The sequence below is a fragment of the Astatotilapia calliptera genome, chromosome 14 (assembly GCF_900246225.1).
Source record: "Astatotilapia calliptera chromosome 14, fAstCal1.2, whole genome shotgun sequence".
In the NCBI taxonomy this organism is placed as follows: domain Eukaryota; kingdom Metazoa; phylum Chordata; class Actinopteri; order Cichliformes; family Cichlidae; genus Astatotilapia; species Astatotilapia calliptera.
In genome coordinates, this window is record NC_039315.1 from 29771304 (window position 1) to 29794995 (window position 23692).

The following is a 23692-nucleotide window of genomic DNA, read 5'->3' on the forward strand; positions in this document are numbered from 1 at the left end:
TACCAGGAAATGAGCACTAACACCTTCCATGTAGTGGGATATCTTATAATCTGATCGAGTATAGCCTCTTACCTAGATACATGCAGGCACATCAGATGAATACAGGGGCTCTCTGTCTGGTTACAGTGGCGGGGTCTCAGTTTCAGCTGAAATCTTCTCAGTCACAATGAAGTCTGTCCCCGCTCACTGACTCTCCGGTGGCTCTGGTGGACAAGAGGCCCGTTCTTCTGTTGTCAACACTGGATGGGGCTAATAAAGGTGATCTTAAATTGTCATGGGCCAGATGGTATATGGGAACCGTCATCCATCGGGCAAAAAGACAAGAAAAAGCAAAAACCTGAGAATCCTGCAGTCTTTTCATCAGCTGATTTACACTGAAAAGCTGGTAAAAAGAACAAAAAGTCGAATCTGCTGCACTGGTTTGTGTATTTTAAAGGTTTTGCATACAGATGCACTTTCCTCAAGGCTGTCACAAGTAAGTACAACAACATTAGTCATAGCTGTACAAGCTGTACCTCTCACTGAGAATAAAGCTGACTCTCTGCCTTTAAAATAAATGTATTCATAACCAGTGAGTGTTTTTTTCTGCAACTCACTGTGCATGTTTTCTGTGTGCACACAAATGAGTGTAAAGTCATTTATTTCTACAACACTGTGCTAGGTACAGCCCACCTCTGGAGTGTGGAGTGCAGACTGGAAGGAGAAGGAGGAACGGAGCAAGACACGGCACAAGCAGGAAAAGGGAGTGAGTTCAAGAAAGACACGAATCATTTCTTCAACATTTACTTTACTGTGCGCTCCCCGTAGAATATAGAGGTGTTTTCTGGGTGCGTGGCAATGCTGAACACACTGTGAAAGACAATGGCTTGTTAAATGAGTCATGGGCGAGGAATGGCTAAGAGCACCTCTCCTGGGAGTTTAGTTCTCAAATAGGTAAGAGGGATGAATGCACAAAGGGCAGATACACAGAAATCAATCACCTCGGTCGCATACGATGTGTTTCCTTTCAATGACAGGAGAGGGGAGGGGTTAAGAACAACAGCTGCATTGAAAATTTAATGCGTCTATCGTCCTTCCCATCATGTTTCTGCTTGCCTGGCCAAATAGATTGATAGCACAGAGAGTGGTGTCATTAATTTGCCCAAAAGTGTTTTGGGTGTTGCATTCAAATTTGGTCAATGAAGATAAATAATGCTCTAGAAAGTCAAAAATCCAGGTGTACATTATGTTATTTAAACATCCACAGTTGATTATTATTATTATTATTGTTGCTCTTTCTACTATGAAATATAATTATTTAACATCCCCCCTTCCATTTTTAGTTAACCCTCCTGCAGACTTGCTGACACTGTTAAAGTCTGTCACTCAGTAACTAAAGCTGGCCAGACTTTGATCGGTGCTCACAAATGGACTGCCAAACACACACACAAACACACAGACAAATGTATAGAGTGACATATTTGTAGACATGACCAATCAGAATTCAGTAAACAAACCCAGACTGAAGTGACAAAGGCAGGTATGAGCATACTGGACCTGCAAGGAATGAAACAGTGATTCAGGACATTAATGTTTACAGGTACAACAAGTGTAAAGCTCTCTAGACGCACAATAAACACGCAGCTGTAGATAATGCATTAAAGATAATGATGCATAATAAATGCTGGATAACAAGATTACTCTCTTACATAATAGATGACATATATCAAATCACACTGAGCTCTAAGTGAAGGTCTGCATGTCCGTGTCTTTTTTTGTGCAGTGAACTGAATGTAGTCAAGAGTCAAGGGCCATGATTATTAGAAAATTCTCTTTTTTTTTATTATTTTCTTTATAAAAGCTCTATAACAAATACATAGAATGACACTTTTTTAAAACAACATGATAAAATATTTCTGGCTTTATCTACAAAAGAAGAAAATAAAAATCTATAAACATAGTGCTCAATATTCAAATAGAAGTAAAAAGTCTGTCACACAAGGATGAAAGACAGGCAGCAAATTCATTTGTTAGTAGACACGATGCATTCACAGGCGCATGGAGGGGGGGGGAAAAACAGGCTCTCATTTTCAAATCAAAAGGGTTTTCAGATCTGACTGTGCGCTCCCACACAACACTCAGGGCAGGTGTATGCGCAGCTGCTTGCTCATGGATCAGATATTTGGCCTTGAGAAAAAATGGCAGCAATATTTATGCTTTGTTTCTCCATTTGATATGACACATTGTACGCATCTCTGTGTACTCGAGTAGGACAAAGCTACTCCTGACCAGGCTGGCGTCACGATGGTGTGCATAACCGACTGAAATGGAAGACCTCCTGTACATTATCTTTAATGACATTTAACTGTAAAACAAAGCCACTGTGTGAAAGATTAGCCCACAGGTACCAGAGATACTCTCCATTAAGACGATGAAAGAAAAAAAGCCTCAGTGCAATAAAGATCTGCATATATGGCTGATCATCAGCAGTGGTGTCCTTCTCTTTCTATCTAAATACAGTTCACGCCAATGTCTTTAGGGAAATCGATCGCTTGGTGCAGCTGATTTTGGTATTGACTTCCTACATGTAACAAGATCCACGTGTCACCTGGGAGACAGCTACTGATTAAGAATTGTCCCCTCTTCCCTTCAGGACAGTAGCCAAGAGTTCAGGGTTACTTCCACAAACCCTGCACTTTTACTCACACATTTCTCCCCACATATGAATATTTCCGGACTCAGTCAAGTAAAACGATTCTACTTTTGTTCTGTGCTCATTCAGCCTTGTTCTAACCTCTCTGTGCTTGCTTGGAAAGTTTTCAAACTTTCAGTTTTCCTCACAGATTTGTACAGACTGCACAATTCAACCTCAGCTGCAGCACCTTTTTAATCTGACCCCCGCTGGGCCTGATGGCGAGGTCCGCAGGTATCATCTGGCATCCCTCCGTCGAGCTTCCTGGCTGGCTCTGCTTCAGCTTCTCCTCCTCAATCTGAGTCGTCACCGCCATCATCATCCGAGCTCGGGCCTTCTTCCTCGGAGGAGCTCGAGTCTCTGGTGCTGGGATCTGAGATCATGCCGTCTGAACTGTCAATCTCTATGGAGGTCTCTGATAAGAAGAGGTGGACGGCCCTCGATGGGTGGCTGTGACAAACACGCACACAGATATGCACACGCAGGCGAACGGGGGAGACGAGCGAACACGGCACATATAGACACAACGGGATATGCATTCATGCATGATCATACATGTACACACCCACAAGTCACACACATTGGGGGGGCGGGGTCAAAGGACAAAGACAAGCAGACACAAACACAGCAGCAGGGACAGAGGGTTAGCATCAGCTAGGAATAATCTGTCCCAAATTAAGAGGAAAGGTTGGATGAACATCTCTCCCACATGAGCTCTGATTGGGTGCAATTATTTTCCTTCTTATTTCCTTCAACTTTTTTTTTTAAGCAAGAGAGACACTTTGACTAAATCTGATCAGCGACAGCAAGAAGAACAAAACTTCCTCAACACCTTTCGCTTTCACGGTGTGACGCATTACAGTAACACTGTATTTCATAGGAAAAAACAAATAATCGTTGCACCTTTTACAGAGAGATCTGAAAACCCAAGAGAGAAGCAAAGAAAACTCCAGCGCCCAAGAAAAAAGGTGTATTTTTGACAAATTAGCTCATTGTTTGAAACAGACAGAAGGCCATTAAAATGGTTCAAAAGAACAGAATTCAGAGCTGATCGTGTTAATGTTTCTGTGTTGTTATTGAATTTATACAAAAGTGCTGGTTAAAAATGTCTGTTTCCAACAAAGCAGCTCACCAACAGATCTTGATTGTTTCAAAGCACCTCGGTTATATTACACCAGTCACAAAATCGGGCTAACGATGACACAGGATGTCAGAGAAGTACAGCAATTTCACTTCAGCAGTGGAACAAAACAAAACAGAATCGTAAACCAGCATCCTCCTGCAGCTTCACATGAACCACGGAAGACTGAATCACACAGCCAATATTAATGACTAATGAAATAACAGCTTTGTGTGGGTTTCACAATATTACCATCATGTGGTGATTAAAGGAATTCAACAGAAGCGCTTTCATTGTAGCATTGTTTCTATTGTTTGCTGAACTACTATAACAAACATGCGCTGTGGTGCATTGCTATGTAGGAGTTTAAAATGCATCAGTAGGGAAGTAAGCAACAGGAATACACCATTGTTCTAAGTTTACATCAAAAGTTTACTCCAAACAGGAAGTGTGTTTGGAAGCACATTTAGTCTAACAGGAAAAGAGGATGCGATTAAACAGTCCTTTCTGAGAAAGGCGCGTGGTGATTCGCAGCAGTCTGGCTAAAAGGTCAGTGTCTACTGCTTTCAGCACAAAGGCACATTTTTCATTTTATGTCTGCTTTGTAAAAGCTGGCCCTTTGATTGGTCCAAATCTGTAGGATCCAAAGACTGCAGTTGGAGAGGAAGGAAGAAAGTGAATTGTCCGATAGGAAAAGAGCTGCAGGGAGGACCACAAGCCCTGATCCCCAGAGTTAGACTGAGAACGGGAGAGAAAGTGTGTGATTCTTCTTTTTTCTTTCCCTTTTGTCTCTTTTCTTACCACGCGGTGGGGTCTTTTCGCTCTTTGCGCGGGGCCTCCTCATTCCCTTCCAGCTCCCTTTGTCTCCTCCTCTTGCATCTCCTGCAGGATGCGATGATGAGGAGGAGGATGACTATGCCGGAGATGGCGGCTGCGATGGCAAATGCCAGCAGGAGAAGTCCGGAGAAAGAGGCTGAAAGTGATAGACAGGGATATTTATTTGAAAATAAACAACACCCTCAGCTCAAAGGCACTTTAACTGTGCTTTTCCAATATGTGTCTCCTGTAAGCCGGTATAAATACAAAAGCACTAGTAAGGCTACCAGGGCATCTTTAGAGACGACAAGGTCAGTGAGTCCACAACTTTGGTCGAAAGTGAAAGAAGTACAGCCTTTGCTTTTTGTATGTGCAGTAGAGGAACTTCCTCGTGGTGCCAGTTCATTTCTGGCTGCCAGTGATCACCTGACTTTTTCTCTAGTCAGGTGATCACAATTACTTTGCAGAATTCGAGCTTGGTTTCCACAAACACCTGCCAAAACTTTGTGTTTTTCATGCTAAGACTGTAAGATTAAATTTACTTCCCCTGTTACACTACGTCAGCATTCTAGCACTCACTCAGGTCTGCATACGTGACATCTCATAGCTGCTAGCACTGCTTTGTCTCATCTTGTTGACTGATTTTTTTCTGTGTTTAAATACTGATGCATAAAACACCAATCAGTCATAACATTATGACCACTGACGGGTAAAATAAACACTGATTATCTCTTCATAGTGGCACTTGTTAGTGGGTGGGATAGATTAGATGAACATTTAGTCCTTAAAGTTTATATGTGGGAAGCCGGAAAAAATGTTAGTGTGAGGATTTGAGCGAGTGCGACAAGGGCAAACTTGTGATGGCCAGATAACTGAGTCAGAGCGGAGTGTGGGGTGTTCCCAGTCTGCAGTGGTCAGTACCTATCAAAAGTGGTCCATTAAAGGAAGAGTGGTGAACCAACGACAGGGTCGTGGGAGGCCAAGGCTCACTGATGCATGTGGGGAGTGAAGGCCGGCCCGTGTGCCCTGACCAACAGACAAGCTACTGTAGCTCAAAGTGCACAAAAAGTTCATGCTGGTTCTGATAGAAAGGTGTCAGAAGACACAGAGCAGTGTAGTGTTTTGTATGTGGGGCTGCATAGCTGCGGACCAGTCAGAGTGCCCATGAAAGCACCAACAATGGGCACGTAAGCAGAACAGAACCACAGAGCAATAAAGGAAGGTGGCCTGGGCTGATGAATCACGCTTTCTTTTATATCATGTCGATGGTCTGGAGAACACCTGGCACCTGTTTTAGGCAATGTCCTGTGGGGAAACCTTGGGTTCTGCCATCCACGTGGCTGTTACTTTGACACGTACCACCTACCTAAGCATTTTTGCAGACTATGAACACACTTTTATGGAAGCAGTATTTTTTGATGACTGTGGCCTCTTTCAGCAGGGCAATGCACCAAAATGGTTGAGGAATGGTTTGAGGAACACAACAACCAGTTTTAGGTGTTGACTTGGACTCCAAATTCTCCAGATCTTAATTCAATCGAGCATCTGTGGGATGTGCTGGACAAACAAGTCGGATACCTGGAGGCCCCACCCTAAACTTACAGGACTTCTGCTGCTAACGTCTTGGTGCTGGCTACCACAGCCTTCACCACCAGTCTCTTTTTTTCAAGGATATTATTACACTAACTTGAATTTATTTCTAATTATTTATTTATTATTATCTTTATTATGCTTTTTATTATTATTTGATAAAATTAATATTTATTTCTTTAACATTTCTAAACTTTTCAGGTGAATTGCACATTGTGTTTTTGCTGGTTTAACTTGCGTTGCCATCAAATGTTTGACTTTCCACCATGACATAAAATGTATAGCTAGAAACGTTCAATGAAGGATGTACGAAGGAAAATGTTGGCTGAAAATTCAAACTGCTGACCTGTTTCAACTACTCTCAGTTTAATTTCTCCATCCGGGCCGTGGACATCGGGTGGGTTCTTCACTTGGCAGATGTAAGTGCCGTTGTAGATGAACTTGACCTCTCGAATTATGATGGAGGCATCGCTGCCCATGATGTCACCAGCCCAGGAAATGCACTTTCTGAAGAGTCCTTCTTGTGGAAGAAATGGTTTCCTTTGGTAGTAAAATACCTGCAAGAGAAAATTGGTGGATACATTTAGATAGGGTAACGATGGCAGGGAATAGTCAGAAGTTATCAAACTGAGTCCTCTGCTGCTGCTGCTGCTGCTGCTGCTGCTGCTGCTGCTGGAGAGTGAAGACATTTTCTTCCAGCAAAGAAAGGAAAATAAAAGCCCAGACTTGCCCAAATCTCCCGCTTCTTACTCTGTCTATTCTCAATATCCCCACACACAAGTATACAAACACTGGCTGTCTTGAATGCTCCACAGGGAGCCAGATGACTCACCGGTTCCTCTCTTACTTGGATGAGGGGGCGGATGCTCCTTGACACAATGAGGGAGGTTTTGTGGTTTGTTCTCACTTTTTTTTGTCTTTGCAAAGACACAGACACGCACACATTCACCGACACGCACACACTCACCGACTGCCTTGGACCCCCCTTAAGTGGCCTGAAGCTCCACGTGATGACGACATCATCGGGTTTGATGGGAGACGAGCTCTCGAAGGTGCACCTCAGACGAACGTCTGTGCCGTTGACCGCCTCAACCTCCTCAGATGTGTATATACGCATCCCGCTGACCTGCAGCATGCCTGCAACATGTGAGCATAAATTGCAGCAGCAGAATTAACACAGTGGGTGAGATCAATACATGCACACGCAGATGGCGGGTAAAATAATCTCTGGAATGCACAAGAAAAAAATACAACCCAATAGGTGTTGTACAAATTCACCCTCATCAGTAATTCCCTTCTTTTTGAGTACATGCAGTGTACTCAGTGACCCTGCTTCTGCCTACGCAGTGCTGCTGCAAGAAAAATCACTAAGTTGTCACTGGAAATACACAGTAGCCTATATTAGATACAGAAATCCTTCAAGTGCTAAAAGTAGGAATTTACTAACGCACAGCTACGATCAGAAATCCGCTTCATCCCATCACATTTGCTGAAAGATTTCAGATCAGGAGCCAATTCTGTGACACTTTGTGAATAATGGCCAATTTGATCACTGCGACTGAGAGAAGCCGGAAAGTGAGAGCCTGCAGTATATTAGGTGGATGTGGACCATGTCAGTCTTTACAGTACGGTGGAGCTATTAGACGAAAAATGGATGGACCTGAAGACCGGGGAGGGATATTGGCAACAATTTGGCTCCTCCATAGTATGATGGATAGAGCTGCCCAGAGTCAGCGCTGTTACACATTTACACCATGTGGAAACACACACACCTAGCATGCGGTGGGCCATGAATAGACGTGTTTAATGCTGACTTTCCGTCTGGCAGCCCATCAGTATGGCATAGGGAGCCAGACGATTATGTTTTCCCTCTCCCAGAGATCACAGACTCTGACAGCAGATCCTTGATGAAGTAGTCTCCTGAGTATGTGTGTTTGTGTGAGTGCAGGTTGATATGGAAGTCTGTGTGCGGTTGTGTAGTTAAAGCCACCAGGACTATTTATAGAGAGAGCTCTATATTCTAAAAACAACAGAAGCCATGTCTAGTGTTTTTCAATACCAAGAACACAGCAGACATCCTTCTGCAGGGCTAGTAGCTGCAGTGAGCTCAGGGTAGCCCAGACTTTTCCTATTGTCATTAGCACTATCTCTACAGATTAAGCCAAACACTTGAAAAGAATCGTACGTCTGATGGAAAAGCCCTCTCTGGCCAGACTGCTCACCTCAGTGTCTCATACCTGGCCTTGATTTTATACATACTAGGTTATAGTGAAGTATTTAGTCATCAAAACATCAGAATTAAATAAGGAGACGTTATTAATCAGTTCATTAGAAAAAAAAAAAAGGCTGAACAGTAATTACATCTTTGTGACAGTGTTAATTATTAAAGATGTGAATAATATATAATATAAAGATGGATTAAGCTGTCCTTTACAACGTAAACTCTCAGTTAAGTAATTTGAGGTGGCTGGTGAATATCAATATAAGGCTTCAGGCACAAAACATCAGCAGCAGCAGCACAGAAATTAGAATAGTCTTGCAAAGCAGGCAAATTGAGCCATATTGTTACCGCTGGTTTATAATCACTGTGTGCATTAAGGCAGGAGCTTGCTGGGAAATGTTCAGCGGGGGCTTAGCTCCTTGGGCAGTGTGTTTTGTTCCCTATCAGGCTGGAGAGAGTTTCCTGTGGGCCGGGATGAGACCAGGCAACCCCTCGCAGCATTAAACAGACGAGCTTCTCTCTCCCTGACAGTGCTCTAACAGCCTAATGTGTTTTAAATGAGTCTGGTGAAACCTGGGAGTGCTGCGTACGAGTGAGCAGAGCAAGGCAGAAGATACCAATCTTGAACTTTTCAGTGCTTTGTTGGATGCACTTCAGAGGCTGTAAGCCTTAATTCACCACCTTTCCATCTCTTTCCTTCCCATCACTTGGCTGTGTGTATAGGAGCATGGAATTAATGGAGAGAACTGGCTGTGTTTAGGATGTTCATTAGGTCAAGAGCATCGACACTGGCTGCATCAGCACAGCCGCTTAATGACTCCCTCTCGACGGCAGGTGTGCGGCCGTGTGCACTTCTTCAATCCTGACACTTGAGTCCAGGACACAAGGATGTCCAAGAAAAAGACAGGGAATAGCAGAATCGAGCAGGGGTTTGGTTCAAAATGAAATATTTAAAGACCTGCTCAATTTTGAGTGCTATGACTCCCTAATTTTGAGTTATCAGTACAGATGACACCGCATGGCATGGTTTCAAATCTGCTTTGAACCGGCCATGGCGTTCCCGAGGTCTACTCTTCTAGCCTGTTTCAGTGTGAAACCAACCAGTGGCTTAATTAAAGGAAAATGAATTAGACTCAGAGCAGCAAGTCATCACATTTTAGAAAAGCATCACAAAAAAACTATAAATATTACTACTCAGTGTCATACAAATGTCTGCTCATCTACATCTGAATTCCCTGTGAACGTGATATCTTCTTATTTTGACTTGTTGAACAGAAGTCATGCAGTGGGGGCGTGTTGCTATCTCCAACATACTGCGATAAAGACTCAACGTGCTGGACATCCCTGAAGAAATGTTACGCTTTGCAACTGATGGAGAGGCTCCAATTCAGAAGCGCTAAGTGACCTGATCAATCCTAACCACGAATCACTGGCTGTCCATGATCCTGTAAAGCATGTTACAGAGGCAACGAGTCATTTCAGATGTTTGCCAGCTGTTTGGTTCTCTCTCAAAGTCTAAAAGCCTTTTTGTTTATCTTAGTAAATGGACCAGGGGTCGCCTATCCTGTCTGGAGATTTGCAGAGATGTAACTAAAAGACAGGCAGCACACTATAGATGAGCCCTCATAGCAAACAGCAATAAAAGGAGGCCTTGTTTCAAAGTTTACATCTTCTTTCTTGAAAAAGTAGGAATATACTTCAGCTTTCTATTTAAGTATTCATTTATTTGGGGGGACAGCATAATGTGCTGTTGCAACTTGAGATTATGTCGTATTAAATATTTAAGTTGGCACGACTGATCAAATGGCACTATTGTTTAGTTCTGGCATGCTAAACTAGCAATAAACTGTTTATTTTGTTGTAAGCTGCATTGATCCCCTGTGGCCATAAGATACAAAAGCACAAAACAAGACACTGAGAATATTGTGCAAATAGCTTCATTTCTTTTTAAAGGAGATGAAATATTCTTGCAAAAGCAGTGATTAAATTTTTAAATTCTACAAATGTTACACTGACAGCAGCAATAAATAATAATTAAGCTAACAAGCATCATAGTCCACTGCGGTTCCATGTGCTGGAATACAGTCCCCTGCTGAATTTGTAACTTTGCTGACTTGCAAAGAAATGAACAGTCTCTAATTTTTATGATAGTTTAAATTTAATGGCGATGGAGAGAGAATATGAACCAAAACTCCAGAAGATAAAAACACATTACATCATTTCCATGTCATTGAGTGAAGTAAGTATTTGATTCCCAAACAAAGCATGACTTAATACTGGGTGGAGAAACCCTTGTTGGCAAGAACAGTGGTGAGATGTTTCTTGTAGTTGGTCACCAGGTTTGCTCAGCAGGGATTTCGGTCCACTCCTCTTTACAGAAACTCTCTACATCCTTTAGGCTTCTTGGCTGCTGCTTGGCCACTAAAACTTCAGTTCAAGTCAATTAAATTTAATTTATACAGCGCCACGTCGCAACAGCAGTTCCCTCAAGGCGCTTTATATTATATTATTGTATTATACATACAGAGAAAAAACAACAATCATATAACCCGCTATGAGCAAGCACTTTGGCGACAGTGGGAAGAAAAAATTCCCTTTTAACAGGAAGAAAGCCTTCCCTCCACAGATTTTCTAAAGGAGTGAGGTCTGGAGATTTGCTAGGTCACTACATTACCTTAACGTCCATTTTTTGCCTTGGTGATATATTTTGAGTCACTGTCATGCTGGAAGATCCATCCATGACTCATCTTCAGTGTTCTGGCTGAGGGAAGGAAGAGGTTGTTTTCCGAGATGTTATGGTACATGCCCCCATTCATTAGCTCCTCAGTGGAGTGAAATTAGAAAAGTATTAAGGTCTCCACTTCTGTGTTTGACTGTGGGGGTTGTGTTCTTTGGGTCATACTCAAAATCTGTCTTCTTCCAAACAAAGAAACATCTTGAGTTTAGTTTCATCTGAATACAGCACCTTCTCCCAAACCCTGTCTGAAGCACTTAGATGTTCACTGGCAAACCTAACAGGGACCTGTACATGTGCCTTCATAAACAAGTCCATTAAAGTGTAGTGTGTTATCAGTGGTGGTATTGATGTCTATTGTCCCAGCTGTCTTCAAATCATTAACACTGTTCTCCAGTGGACCTTTGAGAGGATCTACCATCTTTCTTTCTTATAATCTCAACATCTTGGATGGAGCTTCAGATTGAGGCCGATTGATGGTCATTTTATACTTCTTGCATTTCCAAATAATCTCACCAATAGTTGTCACCTTCTCACTAAGCTTCTTGCTGATGGTCATGTAGCCCATTACAGCCTTGTGCAGGTCAACAATCTTGTCCTTTGACAGCTCTTTGGTCGTGGCCACTGTGGTGGAAAGGTTGGAACACACGCAGATGATTCTGTGATAGGTGGGCTTTATATACAAGGTCTCAAGTATCTGTAATTGACTGACTGTAATCCGTATCAGTGACATGCAAATCAATTTATAACTTTCATCTAATGTTTTTTACGGACTTCTGGTTCACATTCAGTCGTGTCCAATAAAATGGAACTACTGTAAAAAATGATAGACTAAACATTTCTTTGAAAGCTTGCAAAGTTACAAATTCAGCAGGAGATGAAATAATTATTTCCTCCACTGTATTGCAATTATACGACCAGCACAGAGAAGAAGAACCAGAGAAGAAAGGGGGTACATTTCTGGTTAGAAGTCAGTACTCACAGCTAAACTCTTTTATTTTCACATCCGAGAAGTGACAGAGGACCTGGAAGATTAGCAGAGTAAAAGTGCAGTGCCTGTGCTCCTCTACCAAATTGTTTAAAAGCTTACACTGAAATGATTCACTGTGCTTCAAATGCGAGCGGAGGAAGCAGGTCCTCCGGGCCATAACACCTCATTTCACATTTCTACCCTCAACCAAGTCTATTTTCGAGTACATGAATTTAAATAAGTGTTACTAATCTCTTTTTGAGCAACAAAAAAGTACGCGCTTTCAACTGTGCCGTCCTTTTGACGCACGCAGAGCTGATTAAGAATTAAGGTTAATTAGGTCTTTTTAGAGGGAGAATGGGTATTAGCACGACGACAGCAGCATTAGGGTTATGTACAGTGCTTCTAACAGTAATTTGTCCCCATAGCTAGAAGTGCGTGATCACTATTTAATTTGCCATTAGCAGGCACTAATTGCTGAGGGGGACACATGCCGTTACATGAGTAAAGACATTACCAGTGTTGAACGGACCCATTTGGGGAAAGAAACAAGAAATAAGCAAGAAGCATAGGAGTGACTTATTAGTGCATAGATGGAGCTAGAGATTAGCCATGTCATTCTACACAGTTGCAGTCTGTAAGGATTAGATACGATAATGATGTTTGTTTGCTTGTATGTCCACTTGTCTCCTCCAGCATAAGTTTCTGTCCAATCTCGTTTGCTCAACTGTTTATGTCTGAACATCCTGTCCAGCCAATGCCGACCACACCCAGCACGCAGAGACAGAGAGGGCTTTCACAGCTTATTAAGTTGGAGCTATGTAGACTACGGAAGAGGGCATGGGAAGATTACAGGCAAATTGATTTGTCCTATTTGTGTTTGTGTGCAACTTGCTACTTTTTTCTTTTATTTGTGTGATTTTTTTTTTTTTTTTGCATTTTTTTTTTACTCTTTGCAGGCAGAATGAAAAACTTTCATGTAAAAAGTTTTATCTAGAAAGAGTTGGATTCCTTTACAGAAGGAAACAGAAATTCAATTGTCAGGATGACAAGAAAACACAATATTTCAAAAATCCCACAACCTTTTTTTTTCTAATTGGAAATATTAAATACTGTGAAGCATCTGAATGACATCAGTTACATTCTTCACTGGTAATTAAAAAAGACCAAATTAGAGTCTTTGTGTGAAATGCGTCTGTAACCCGACGCCGTTACAGTTTAAATGAAAGACTTTCCCACATGGGATTTCCCGCCAGGTCAAAGTCTTATCTCTCCCAGACTTCTGGAGAAAGTGCGTATGTGCATGCGTGTATCCTTGTGCATATTTTTGTTGATGTAAACGTCAGCTGTTCGTGTTCCTGAACCAATACAGTATCGGATACAGCTAGGATCATAAAATATTGTCTTTCGTTGTTGAGTGGATATCGACCTGTGTGCGTTCGCTGGGTTAAGCCCAAGGGCCCATCTGTTGGCACAAGTCCACATGCACCCACACACACACACACACACACACACACACACACACACACATTCACACACACGCTTCATTAGCTGGTGTTGGCGCAAGTCCAGAATATCTATCAATATCCCTTATATATCACAATAAAATGAACTTGCTGAACCTTTAATGCACTTTATTCTACCTGTCAACACTGCTCGGTACAAACTGCTCTGGCCCACTGTTCTGTCTGCAGCCGGAGAGGGTAAGTACTTTCATCTACTGTAATAATAATCTAACAGAGTCCTCTTGGCTGTGATTGGTTTTGCTTGGCTTGGCGGTCATCCCATGACTCTATGAAGCCTTGCAAAGACACAGAAATTATTAAGTACTTTCTGACCTGCATGTATGTATTTCAACCGGGGGCAGTGAGTGCAGGCAGGTTTATGAGTGCACAGCCTCATTCAAGGACGCTTCAGTGTTGCTTTTAATCTCACACTGCCAGACATGCAGGTATGTGTGGAATGAAGCAGTTGGCAGGAATCACTTTTATTCTTATTATTCTTATTAAAAGCTTAAAAATATTCTGGTTTTGGTATTCTAAAACTTTCTTTTGTGCGTGGTAGTGCACTGGTTGTTCCGGGTGCTATGCAGAGGTTAGCAGGCCTATTTCTACATGAAGCTGTCTGCTGTCACTTAGAAGCAGCGCCCAGAATGTGTGGAGCAACCAGAGTGTGGGGTCTTTTCATGTTTCCACTTTCATTTGGTCCCAGCTGTGAAAAAGACCAAAGTCATAACATAGCAAGAACTAAGGGGCGAAAAACATCAATAATTGTCCTTTGTGGTCAATATTTGAGGCTCCTGCATCTCCTTTGTTGACCTTTCTGACCTTTTAAAACCAATTTAAAACAGTCAGAATTTCAGAAGTTACTGCAGTTTGAGCCTTAACACAATCCGTCTCGCGTGATAGAGAAAGAGTTACATAAACAGGGTTCCTTAGCAACCATTAGTCACTAAGGAAGGAAAAAACTGAGGACTTTTTATCAGTACTAACTCCTGAGCCAAGGCTATAAAGTCAAAAATGATTATTGACTAAAGAACCATCTGGGAGAAACTATCTCCGTAGTTAATGACTACTGCATAATAATCTGTGAATCTGACTCCCCATTTTCATCTTAAAACGACAATATGTACTTTTCCATTACAGATTACATTATTATTTTTTTAATTATTCTTTTTGTGTTGCTTCAAGCTGTTGATTCACATTTAATCAAGTAACTATGAAATAATGAAGCCCTACCGAGTAAATACTGAGGAACCAGCAAATATGAAGTTTCACTTTAGTTGAAAAAGTTAATTAGATTATCCTGAGGAAATAAGGACGCACTGAGAGTGACGCATCACTGATCTGTTCCCAGGCTGGATTTTTTCGTTAGTTATTAAAGTTATTTACATTTTTTTTTACCCTTGGAAGATAAAACTGAAGTATTTTTATTATCCAGGTTAAAAAAATGCCATCTCATAGAGTTCTGCCAAGGATGCATATCACGTCCTTCCATCCATTCGCTTCCGCTTATCCTCTTCATGGTCGCGGGGGGCGCTGGAGCCTATCCCAGCTGTCATAGGGCGAGAGGCAGGGTACACCCTGGACAGGTCGCCAGTCTGTCGCAGGGCCAACACACAGGGCCAGACAACCATTCGCACTCACATTCATTCGCACATTCACACCTAGTGACAATTTGGATTATCCAATTAACCTATCCCCACAAGCTGCATGTCTTTGGACGGTGGGAGGAAGCCGGAGTACCTGGAGGGAACCCACACAAACACGGGGAGAACATGCAAACTCCACACAGAAAGACCCCAGCCTGATGTTGGAATTGAACTCAAGACCTTCTTGCTGTGCGGCAACAGTGCTAACCACTGTGCCACCGTGCTGCCCTCATAGCACATCCTGCACAACATATTCTTCACTCACTTGCTTTCCTACTTCGTCAACTGACCTTTCTCCCACTCGTCGGTAAACCTTAGCTAACCAAGAGGCAGGCAAACAAACTAAGACCTCTGCTGACTGCAATATTTTGCTTTGGTTACCAACAGCTGTACTTCCACAGCTTAAACATTTCCAGGCCGTTCTGGGTGTGTTTCACGCTGCAGAAAGGCAATGCTGCGTGGTATATAGAGCTCTTATCACAGCTCCTCAGCAAACCTTCTTTGTTGGGCTTTGGGGTTTGTTGATGCAGTTGCTCATAAATATGCATCTTTCTAAAGCAAGGGGAACAGAGCTAGTTTAAAAACAGAAGACACCATTGATTAGATGGTAAAGTATATCCACTAAAGTATATCCAGGCAGCTGTGAGTCACTGTGTAAGTGGTATTTTCTGCCAACCTGCGTTACAATTTGCAAAGAGGACGTTAGGTCTTATAGGGAGGCAACACTGCAGGAGAAATCGAGCAGCTGACACAACTCTCCGAATCAGGAAATTGGTTTCATTACATTATTTCCTTGTTGTGCGTGTTTGTGCCTTTCCTCTCCTCATTACGGCTCAGAAACAAAACGGAGCGCCGGAGGAAACCTGATTCTCTGTTACGCCGGTTTTGGAGGAAACACTTAGGACAGGAGCAAACACACAAAGAGCTCAGTGGATTACAAAGAGCCTCTTCTCTTCTTTGTAAGATGTTTCACAAGCCCAGGTTAGTTTTCCCTGGTTTTAACAAGGCCTCGCTTTCATGAGGGGCTGGACTGAGGGCTGGGAATAGCAGGTTCAGGTAACAGTGTGTTCACAGAGGAGGGGGACACAGGGCTGAGTGTTGACTGGTGTAATGGGAGGGAACCCCTGAATGAACACAACTTTGTTTGAGATACTGACATGTATGCTTTCTTTATACAATTGAGTTTTATTTATATAGGCCAAAATCACAACAGTGGCCTCAAGGTGCTTTATATCGTAACCCCTTCAATCAAATAACCCCCCTATGAGCAAGCACTCGGTGACAGTGAGAAGGAAAAACTCCCTTTTAACAGGAAGAAACCTCCAGCAAAATCAATTCAATTCAATTCAATTTTATTTATATAGCGCCAAATCACAACAAAAGTCGCCTCAAGGCGCTTCATAATCAGGCTCAGGGAGGGGCGGCAATGTGCCAAAACACGATGGGGGTGAAGACAAAAGACACGCTGTAAAAAAGAGTCAGAGATTAATACAAATTCCTCAACCCATTAGAGAATGCTCTACACTCAATTTGTTTAAGGCAAAGGTTAAAAACTGGTTATGGACAAATCAAGTGTGTGATCATGTATCAGTTGTATAGTTTTAATGTTTTATTTGGGAACAGAATGGTGTGTATGTGTAAGTTTGGTGATGGAGTTTTTATTATGAATGAATGATGAATTTTTATGAATTATTATGTCTATTTTTTATGCTTAAGGACAACAGATGGAAATTAGCCCTTGGCTATAATCTGGTATGTTTACATTCATGTAATTTTTTTTTACATTTATGTTCATTAACATGCACTGTCCTAAATAAATAAATAAATAAATAAATTTCCATTCACTCATGAACAGCTGGCCTTAAGTGATCTTTCTACTTTGTACTGTTTTACAAAAGTTACGGCAGCCCTGAGAGTTCAAACGCACTGCAACTTGAGAAAACCAGCAAATGCGGCTCACAAAGCTCACACAACTCAACAGAATTTGAACATAAAACAACAGAAGAAGAATTACAAATGAGTGTGTTTTTGGGAAGACAATAATGAGAGAGGTGAGGGTAGGTGAGGGTACCCTCACCTATGGCCACGAACTGTGGGTAGTGACCGAAAGAACGAGATCGCGGATATAAGCGGCAGAAATGAGCTTCCTCCGAAGGGTGGCTGGCCTCTCCCTTAGAGATAGGGTGAGAAGTTCGGCCATCCGGGAGGGGCTCAGAGTAGAGCAGCTGCTGCTCCACATCGAAAGGAGCCAGCTGAGGTGGTTCGGGCATCTGACAAGGATGCCCCCTGGGCGCCTCCTGGGTGAGGTGTTCCAGGCATGTCCCACCGGGAGGAGGCCCCGGGGCAGACCCAGGACACGCTGGAGAGATTGTATCTCTCGGCTGGCCTGGGAACGCCTTGGTGTTCCCCCGCATAAGCTGGAGGAGGTGGCTGGGGAGAGGGAGGTCTGGGCCTCTTTGCTTAGGCTGCTGCCCCCGCGACCCGGCCTCGGATAAAGCGGATGAAGATGGATGGATGGATGGAATAATGAGAGAGACCAGCTCCAGAAGTAACCCCCCCCCCCCCCCACCCCAAAGAGCAGAGGATTTGTCTGTGTTGTGAGGCAGAAAATTATGCAAGGTACGGTGTGTTTTAATCACACGGTCCATATAATCATTTATTACATGCTTAGCTGTTTCCTGCCTGACACTTCCAAAGCTGTTCAGTCACATTCATTTCTCCCCCAAAAAACTTTCATATTTGTGTATCAAACTGTCACACAGACCTGTTCCATTCAGGTGTCCACACCTTTGGCCATGCTGTGTTAAGACATGAGGTCACTTTGAGGTGTCTCTTTTCTCTTGTCCATATTTAGGTCTGAAAATTAAACGCTGAACTGCTTGGTGTCATTCTTTCTAGTAACCACCAGGGGGCTGCACCAAAGGGACAGCACAGAAGTCAATGAAAAAATGGCCCTACATCTCTCCTGATTTATGACCTTTCCTAAGGGGGTTATGATCTCAGTCACTACTGGACTGAGGGTGTCAAGTCTTTTTTAAAGACAGCATGCTGCTCAGTTATGGTCCCATTTACTGTGAAATTGCTAATAAAGCTGGGTGTGCTATAGGGCTTGGCTTCTTTGAAAATGACAAGTTACTAGCACATGAACACTCAGCGTCCTATTCTTTGAAAAAACTAGTTTAATAGCCAAAATGTTCAACTTAAAGCTTTATAAATTGCAATAAAACCCAGTAGTTACTGTTTTGTTGGTGTGGTCTATTCTTTGCATACAGTCTATGACACTGCCGCTTATTCCAAATAAAGCTGAAATGTAAAATTAATTATTAACAAGACATGACAAGCTAAAAGCTTTGATTAATTTACTTTGGAAAGCTGTTCCTTGTTTATAGGAAGACAAAGAAAAATATTTCTCCCAATAAAACAAGTCACAAATTTTGTCACTGCAATTTCTTTCTTATTGTGATTTGAACTCTTTAGACATGAACTATGCACAGCTAATGTGTCTGAGTACACTTAAAGGTCATTCCAAGCAGGGACCAAGCATCAATCTCTTTTTGAACACTTTCTTCCTCGTCTTTTTTCTCCCACTCCCCCTACTTCCTCCTGGCCAATTGTAATTCATCAGGCGACGGTGTTCAGAGGAAACGCGAAGTGGGTGAGTGAGGATAAGAGTTTAATCCATCAAACCTCTTCCACTCCCACCTCGCGGCTGACTCAGCTCCTCTTCGGGATTACAAACTCCTGAGGGGTTGGGGGGCGAGGGGGGTCCAATGAGCGCACTTCGATCCAGCTCACCCACAGCCCTCAGGCTTCTCTTGGACAGACAGTCCAACCCTTAATAGACAGCCTCACATATTTACTATGCAGCAAAAAAGATGTAGGTTTTGCGTGGTATGAGTCAGACTGCATGTGGTCTTGCTGTGGCTTTCACCTGTGCCCCCCCGCCTCCCCGAGCAGATAAATAAGTGAGGCAGTGACAATTTATACACAGATCAGAGACCAAAGTGTGGAGGAGGTGCAGGCCTTTGCTCTCAGCTGGCTGCCTTAAAGGGGAACGGGCCAATTTTACAAATAGAGATCGCTTTACTTCAGAGAGAGGAAAGAGCTACTCTGTGAAAAGAGTTACATAACATGGTCTGGCTCTGTCTGGCTTTTTAGAAGGAATACTATGTAACTCAAGATGGAGGAAACAAAACATGGTTCCTGTAAAATGGAAAGTTGGATTTTAGACACACTTGCTTAGTTCTAATGCTGGTTTGTTTGTTAAGTCGGTCTAACAGAGTCTCACTGCATTTAATCAAAGATTCATGTTCACTGTTTCTTTTTTGTGAACAAGCACACAGACAAAAGTAGCTATTTCATAAAAAACTAATTGTATCAGTTACAGTGTTTAAATTTTTACTCAGAATTCACTGAAGAAGCTAAAGTTGAAATCCTAAAGGGGAAGGGTCTTTTTCTCTGGTATCACTTTTACACAGAGGTTATGTTTTCAGATACTTTTTGGGCAGTTTTAAGGAAAAGTAACGTCTGAATTCTGTCTCCACACTGAATCTGTGCATCTCTTTACATTCTGCCTCGACTTAGAGCTCAGGATGACACAGTGTCTTCCAGTGATTCAGCTCATGTGATGTTGTGGACTGATACTGTGAGGTCGTTTCACAGACTGTGTGGCTCTACTGTTGCAAAAGGTTTTAGAATTAGGAATTATACGCTGTCATCTGTTCAGCAGAAATTACAAAGTTTGCAGGAATCCCATTTTTCTCTCCAGTGGGATTTCAGCCTATCATGGGTAGTCCAAGTTTCAGACTTGGGGTGAAGTTGAAAAATGTTGGAAAACAGGGTCTAAAAAAGTGGGGCCAAATCCTCCCACATGAGTCCTTTACCTCCTTTTATCATTTTCCTTCTCATTCATTTAAATTGTGATTACAGCACAAAAGCTTACAGCGGCTTTTGTATACACTGAAAAAAATTTGCAGCCAACACATGAAAGTCAGAAGCTAAACAATGGAAAGGAAAATAAGGCAAAGTAACTCTCTCAGCTGGTGAAATACTATCGTCATGGCCACAGTTATAAGTTTAGTATTTCCTAATTCGTTTTTCTTAAATTTCATTTTGACTTTTCGTTTCTAATTCAGTTTAGCTTCAGTTAGTCTCCAAAGTTCATTTTCTTCATTCAGTTACATTTTTATAGTTTGAAAATGTTTAGTTTTTAATACTTTCAGTCTTTTTAATTATTATTGAAGTCAATTCAGCTCAATCCAATTTCTTTTATACAGCTCTAAATCACAGCAACAGCCTCAAGGTGCTTAAAGACCCTACAATAATACAACAGAGAAAACCCCAAAAATCATATGAATCCCTATGAGCAAGTGATTTGGTGACAGTGGGACGGAAAAACTCCCCTTTAACAGGAAGAAACCTCCAACAGCACCAAGATCAGGGAGAGGCGGCGATCTGCCGAGACCGGTTGGGGTGAGGTGGGGTGGGGTGCATGACATATGTCAGAGGGAAGATTCAGGAAAATCAGCGCAGGCATTACAGTAAAGTCACAGCAGTTTTATTTTTTGAAAGCAGCTGACGCTCTGTCTTCTAGCCCTTTAAGACCTACCATAGAACCAAGTCCGCCAGAGCTTATATTATATTTTTACATGCTGTGGAGCCATTTTTTGGAGCATTTCAAGTTGCTACACATCAATACAACCATTATAGCCCCAATTTTAATAATATGTCTGCATTAAGTGTATAGTAATTACATAAATTGCAAAAAAGTGCAATAAACTACAAAAAAATTTAAAATCGTTTTTGATTTTTTAACATATATTTCTAGTTAGAGAAAGAGGCTTATCCCTCAAAACTGTAAATACAAAAAAGTTGCACAAACTAGTTTCCCACCACAGGAAATTTATTTTAAGTGTCTTCATAGTTTTATTTTTGAGATACACCAATTTTCATATATTGCAGGAAAAACGAAAAAATATATTATAGTGCAAATTTGCAAAAAAGCAGCATATGCATCAAAATCAAATATTTCCAGCAGTGCAATATGAGTCCTCAGCATCCCAGAAACGACACAGAAAGTCATAAAGTCAAACATAACTTTTAAAAACACAAGTATAGGTTCATAAGGCCACAATGGTAAAAAACGACATTTCCGCAAAATGACGTCACTCCCAGTTTCGGGCAGGTCATGCCGGACATGTGATAGTTCACGCTGATGGACGTAGGAAGTGTTACAAACAGCTGATCGGATCGGCAAAGCGTGTTTCTGGAATATTATGTTTTTGTTGCTGCAAGTGCTTTTTATGCAGTTTTTGCAAAGCTGTATGTGGAACGAAACCGTGACCTAGGACAAGCTGATGGCATAAGATGTAAGTACAACTCCTCCGGTTTCATATGCAAAAAAATTATTGCGCTAGCTTACGTGGTTGCAGTGCTACCAGGATTTAAAAATAGTTACGCAAAATGGAGCGTGTCCGCTCTGACCGGCTTTAAAGGGCTAGCTCCTACACTCTCTCTTTTTTTTTTTTTTCTTTTATGTAGAAACCTTTTATTTTCTGAGACTCCATGCTTATTTATGCATGCACAGTGCCATAAAATTGAAATATTTGGTAAGATTTTGGCCTCATTTTAGTCACACAATTCCCTTGGACTATATTTACTGGATGAACAAAGCATTTTCACTCAGATACTTTTTTTTTTTAATTATTATTATTTTTTGTGTGTGTTTATTGAGATCCCACACTCTCAATAAACACTTCAATCAGCGCCTCATCGGGCAAGTTGTTAAAATACTTTTACCAAACCAACAGACGGGTCATTCTGCTCCAGTTTGTATTAAATTGTTATGGTACAAAGTTTGAACGTTTATAATGATTGCTCTAAAACTATAACTTCATATATTAAATACTTTTGAAGATTTTTTTTTTTAAATGTTGGTCTACCTACTTTTTTGCGCATTGAAATCTGAGAACATGAATATCTTGTAAAGTATTAAAGGTAACAGCCTGAAATTCTCCCAGGTCTTTATTACAATCAAAATGAATCTGTAATTTGGGACAGATACAATAAAAAAATGTCTGAGTATTGGCTAGTTCAAATATTGTTATAAGGCCCAGCACTCCCACAAAGTCACATATTTGATCACACACTAATAAGAAAAAAAAAAAGTTTCCAGATGGTACTGGAATTATAACTCACAAAATCATTTTTCTTAAATATATGTATAATTCTTCATGTTAAAACCTGGATGTTTTTTGCTCAATTAGGTATTATTTGAATTAACTTAATGTAATTTTTGAAATATGGTTTGAATTTTTAGCTTATTTTTAGTTAACTATAGTCACCTTGGTCACTACTCCTCTGTTGAGTCAAAAAACGGTTCAACTTAACGATAACTTAAGCGACAAAAATTCTCAAGGTCCTCCTCCCCGCAGATAAGATGACTACGAAAGAGCTGCTGATATTCTGTGGAAACTGTCGAGTTATGTCATGCTGTAAACGTACTGGGGTGGGTCGTTTGAACTTGTACATGTGCGTGTTTAAAGTAACTCTAAACATCTTTGGGAATGATTGGCCAGCCAACAACTGAGTGCATGTAAGAAAAGTGACTACACAAGCCAAAAAAGCCACTCTCACAAACATACGGGCTTTGGATTTGCACGAGACGCAGCGACTCAAATGCTCCCTGCACCCAGATAAAGGCATTTCAAACCCCTGCTTCCATCTGGAGCCGAGCACAGTTTCTTGACATAAGTGCGGGGAGCACCTTGCCGTCATTGTCAAATATTTTTCACATGGGCCTCTAAACCCTCTGTGTTGGGATTGGTGCACCCTTGCATACAAGGCATTCGTCACTGTCAACTTAACACACCCCTCTAAGGTAATTCCAATGCACCACAAAGGCCAGGCGTCCCTCTAGTATGTCAACACAGCACGGCAAGTCAAAAAAAACCACAGTCACACTTTGTTATGTTGACCTATTATTAACATTGTTGTGGTGAGATTAGAGACCCGCTGGCAGGGAGATAACAGCTACAGCCCAGTCAACAGAGCCTAAAGAAGCTGCTCCTTTACTGTCAACAAGGCAGAGCTAAGAAAAAGCTTAAACAATCACCGTTTATATAGCCCGGCCTGGAAAGTCGCAATCGTCAGCAGCCATTTGTTCGCATGTCTGTGCGTCTGTATGTGTGTTAAACCTGTAAGTCGGGACAGGCTGACACACATTAGTCAGTGTTTCATGCGTCGAGGATCATGTTTAAGAAAGAAAAGAACAATTGAAACAAAGCGAGAACAACAGAAACAAAAAGAGACGTACAGTAAGCAGAAGGGGATGGAAAAAATGTTCAGTTGGCTGTCTTTATTTGGATGATGAAAAGGAAAAATGAGAGAAATCTGGTCTAAGTGTTTGTTTTTGCTCTGT

General features: G+C 41.7%; 1 protein-coding gene across 1 annotated transcript in view; it reads right to left on the minus strand.

Moving 5' to 3' along the window:
* Positions 1-1796: 1796 nt before the first annotated feature.
* Positions 1797-23692, minus strand: part of LOC113036034 (myelin protein zero-like protein 2) — a 30042-nt gene continuing 8146 nt past the window's right edge. The window contains exons 2-5 of the mRNA XM_026192053.1: positions 7165-7334; positions 6544-6754; positions 4593-4764; positions 1797-3121 (exon numbers count right to left, since the gene is read on the minus strand). Of these exons, the coding sequence (XP_026047838.1) occupies positions 2965-3121; positions 4593-4764; positions 6544-6754; positions 7165-7334 (710 nt within the window). The 3' untranslated portion in view covers positions 1797-2964. The remainder of the gene's footprint in view (positions 3122-4592; positions 4765-6543; positions 6755-7164; positions 7335-23692) is intronic.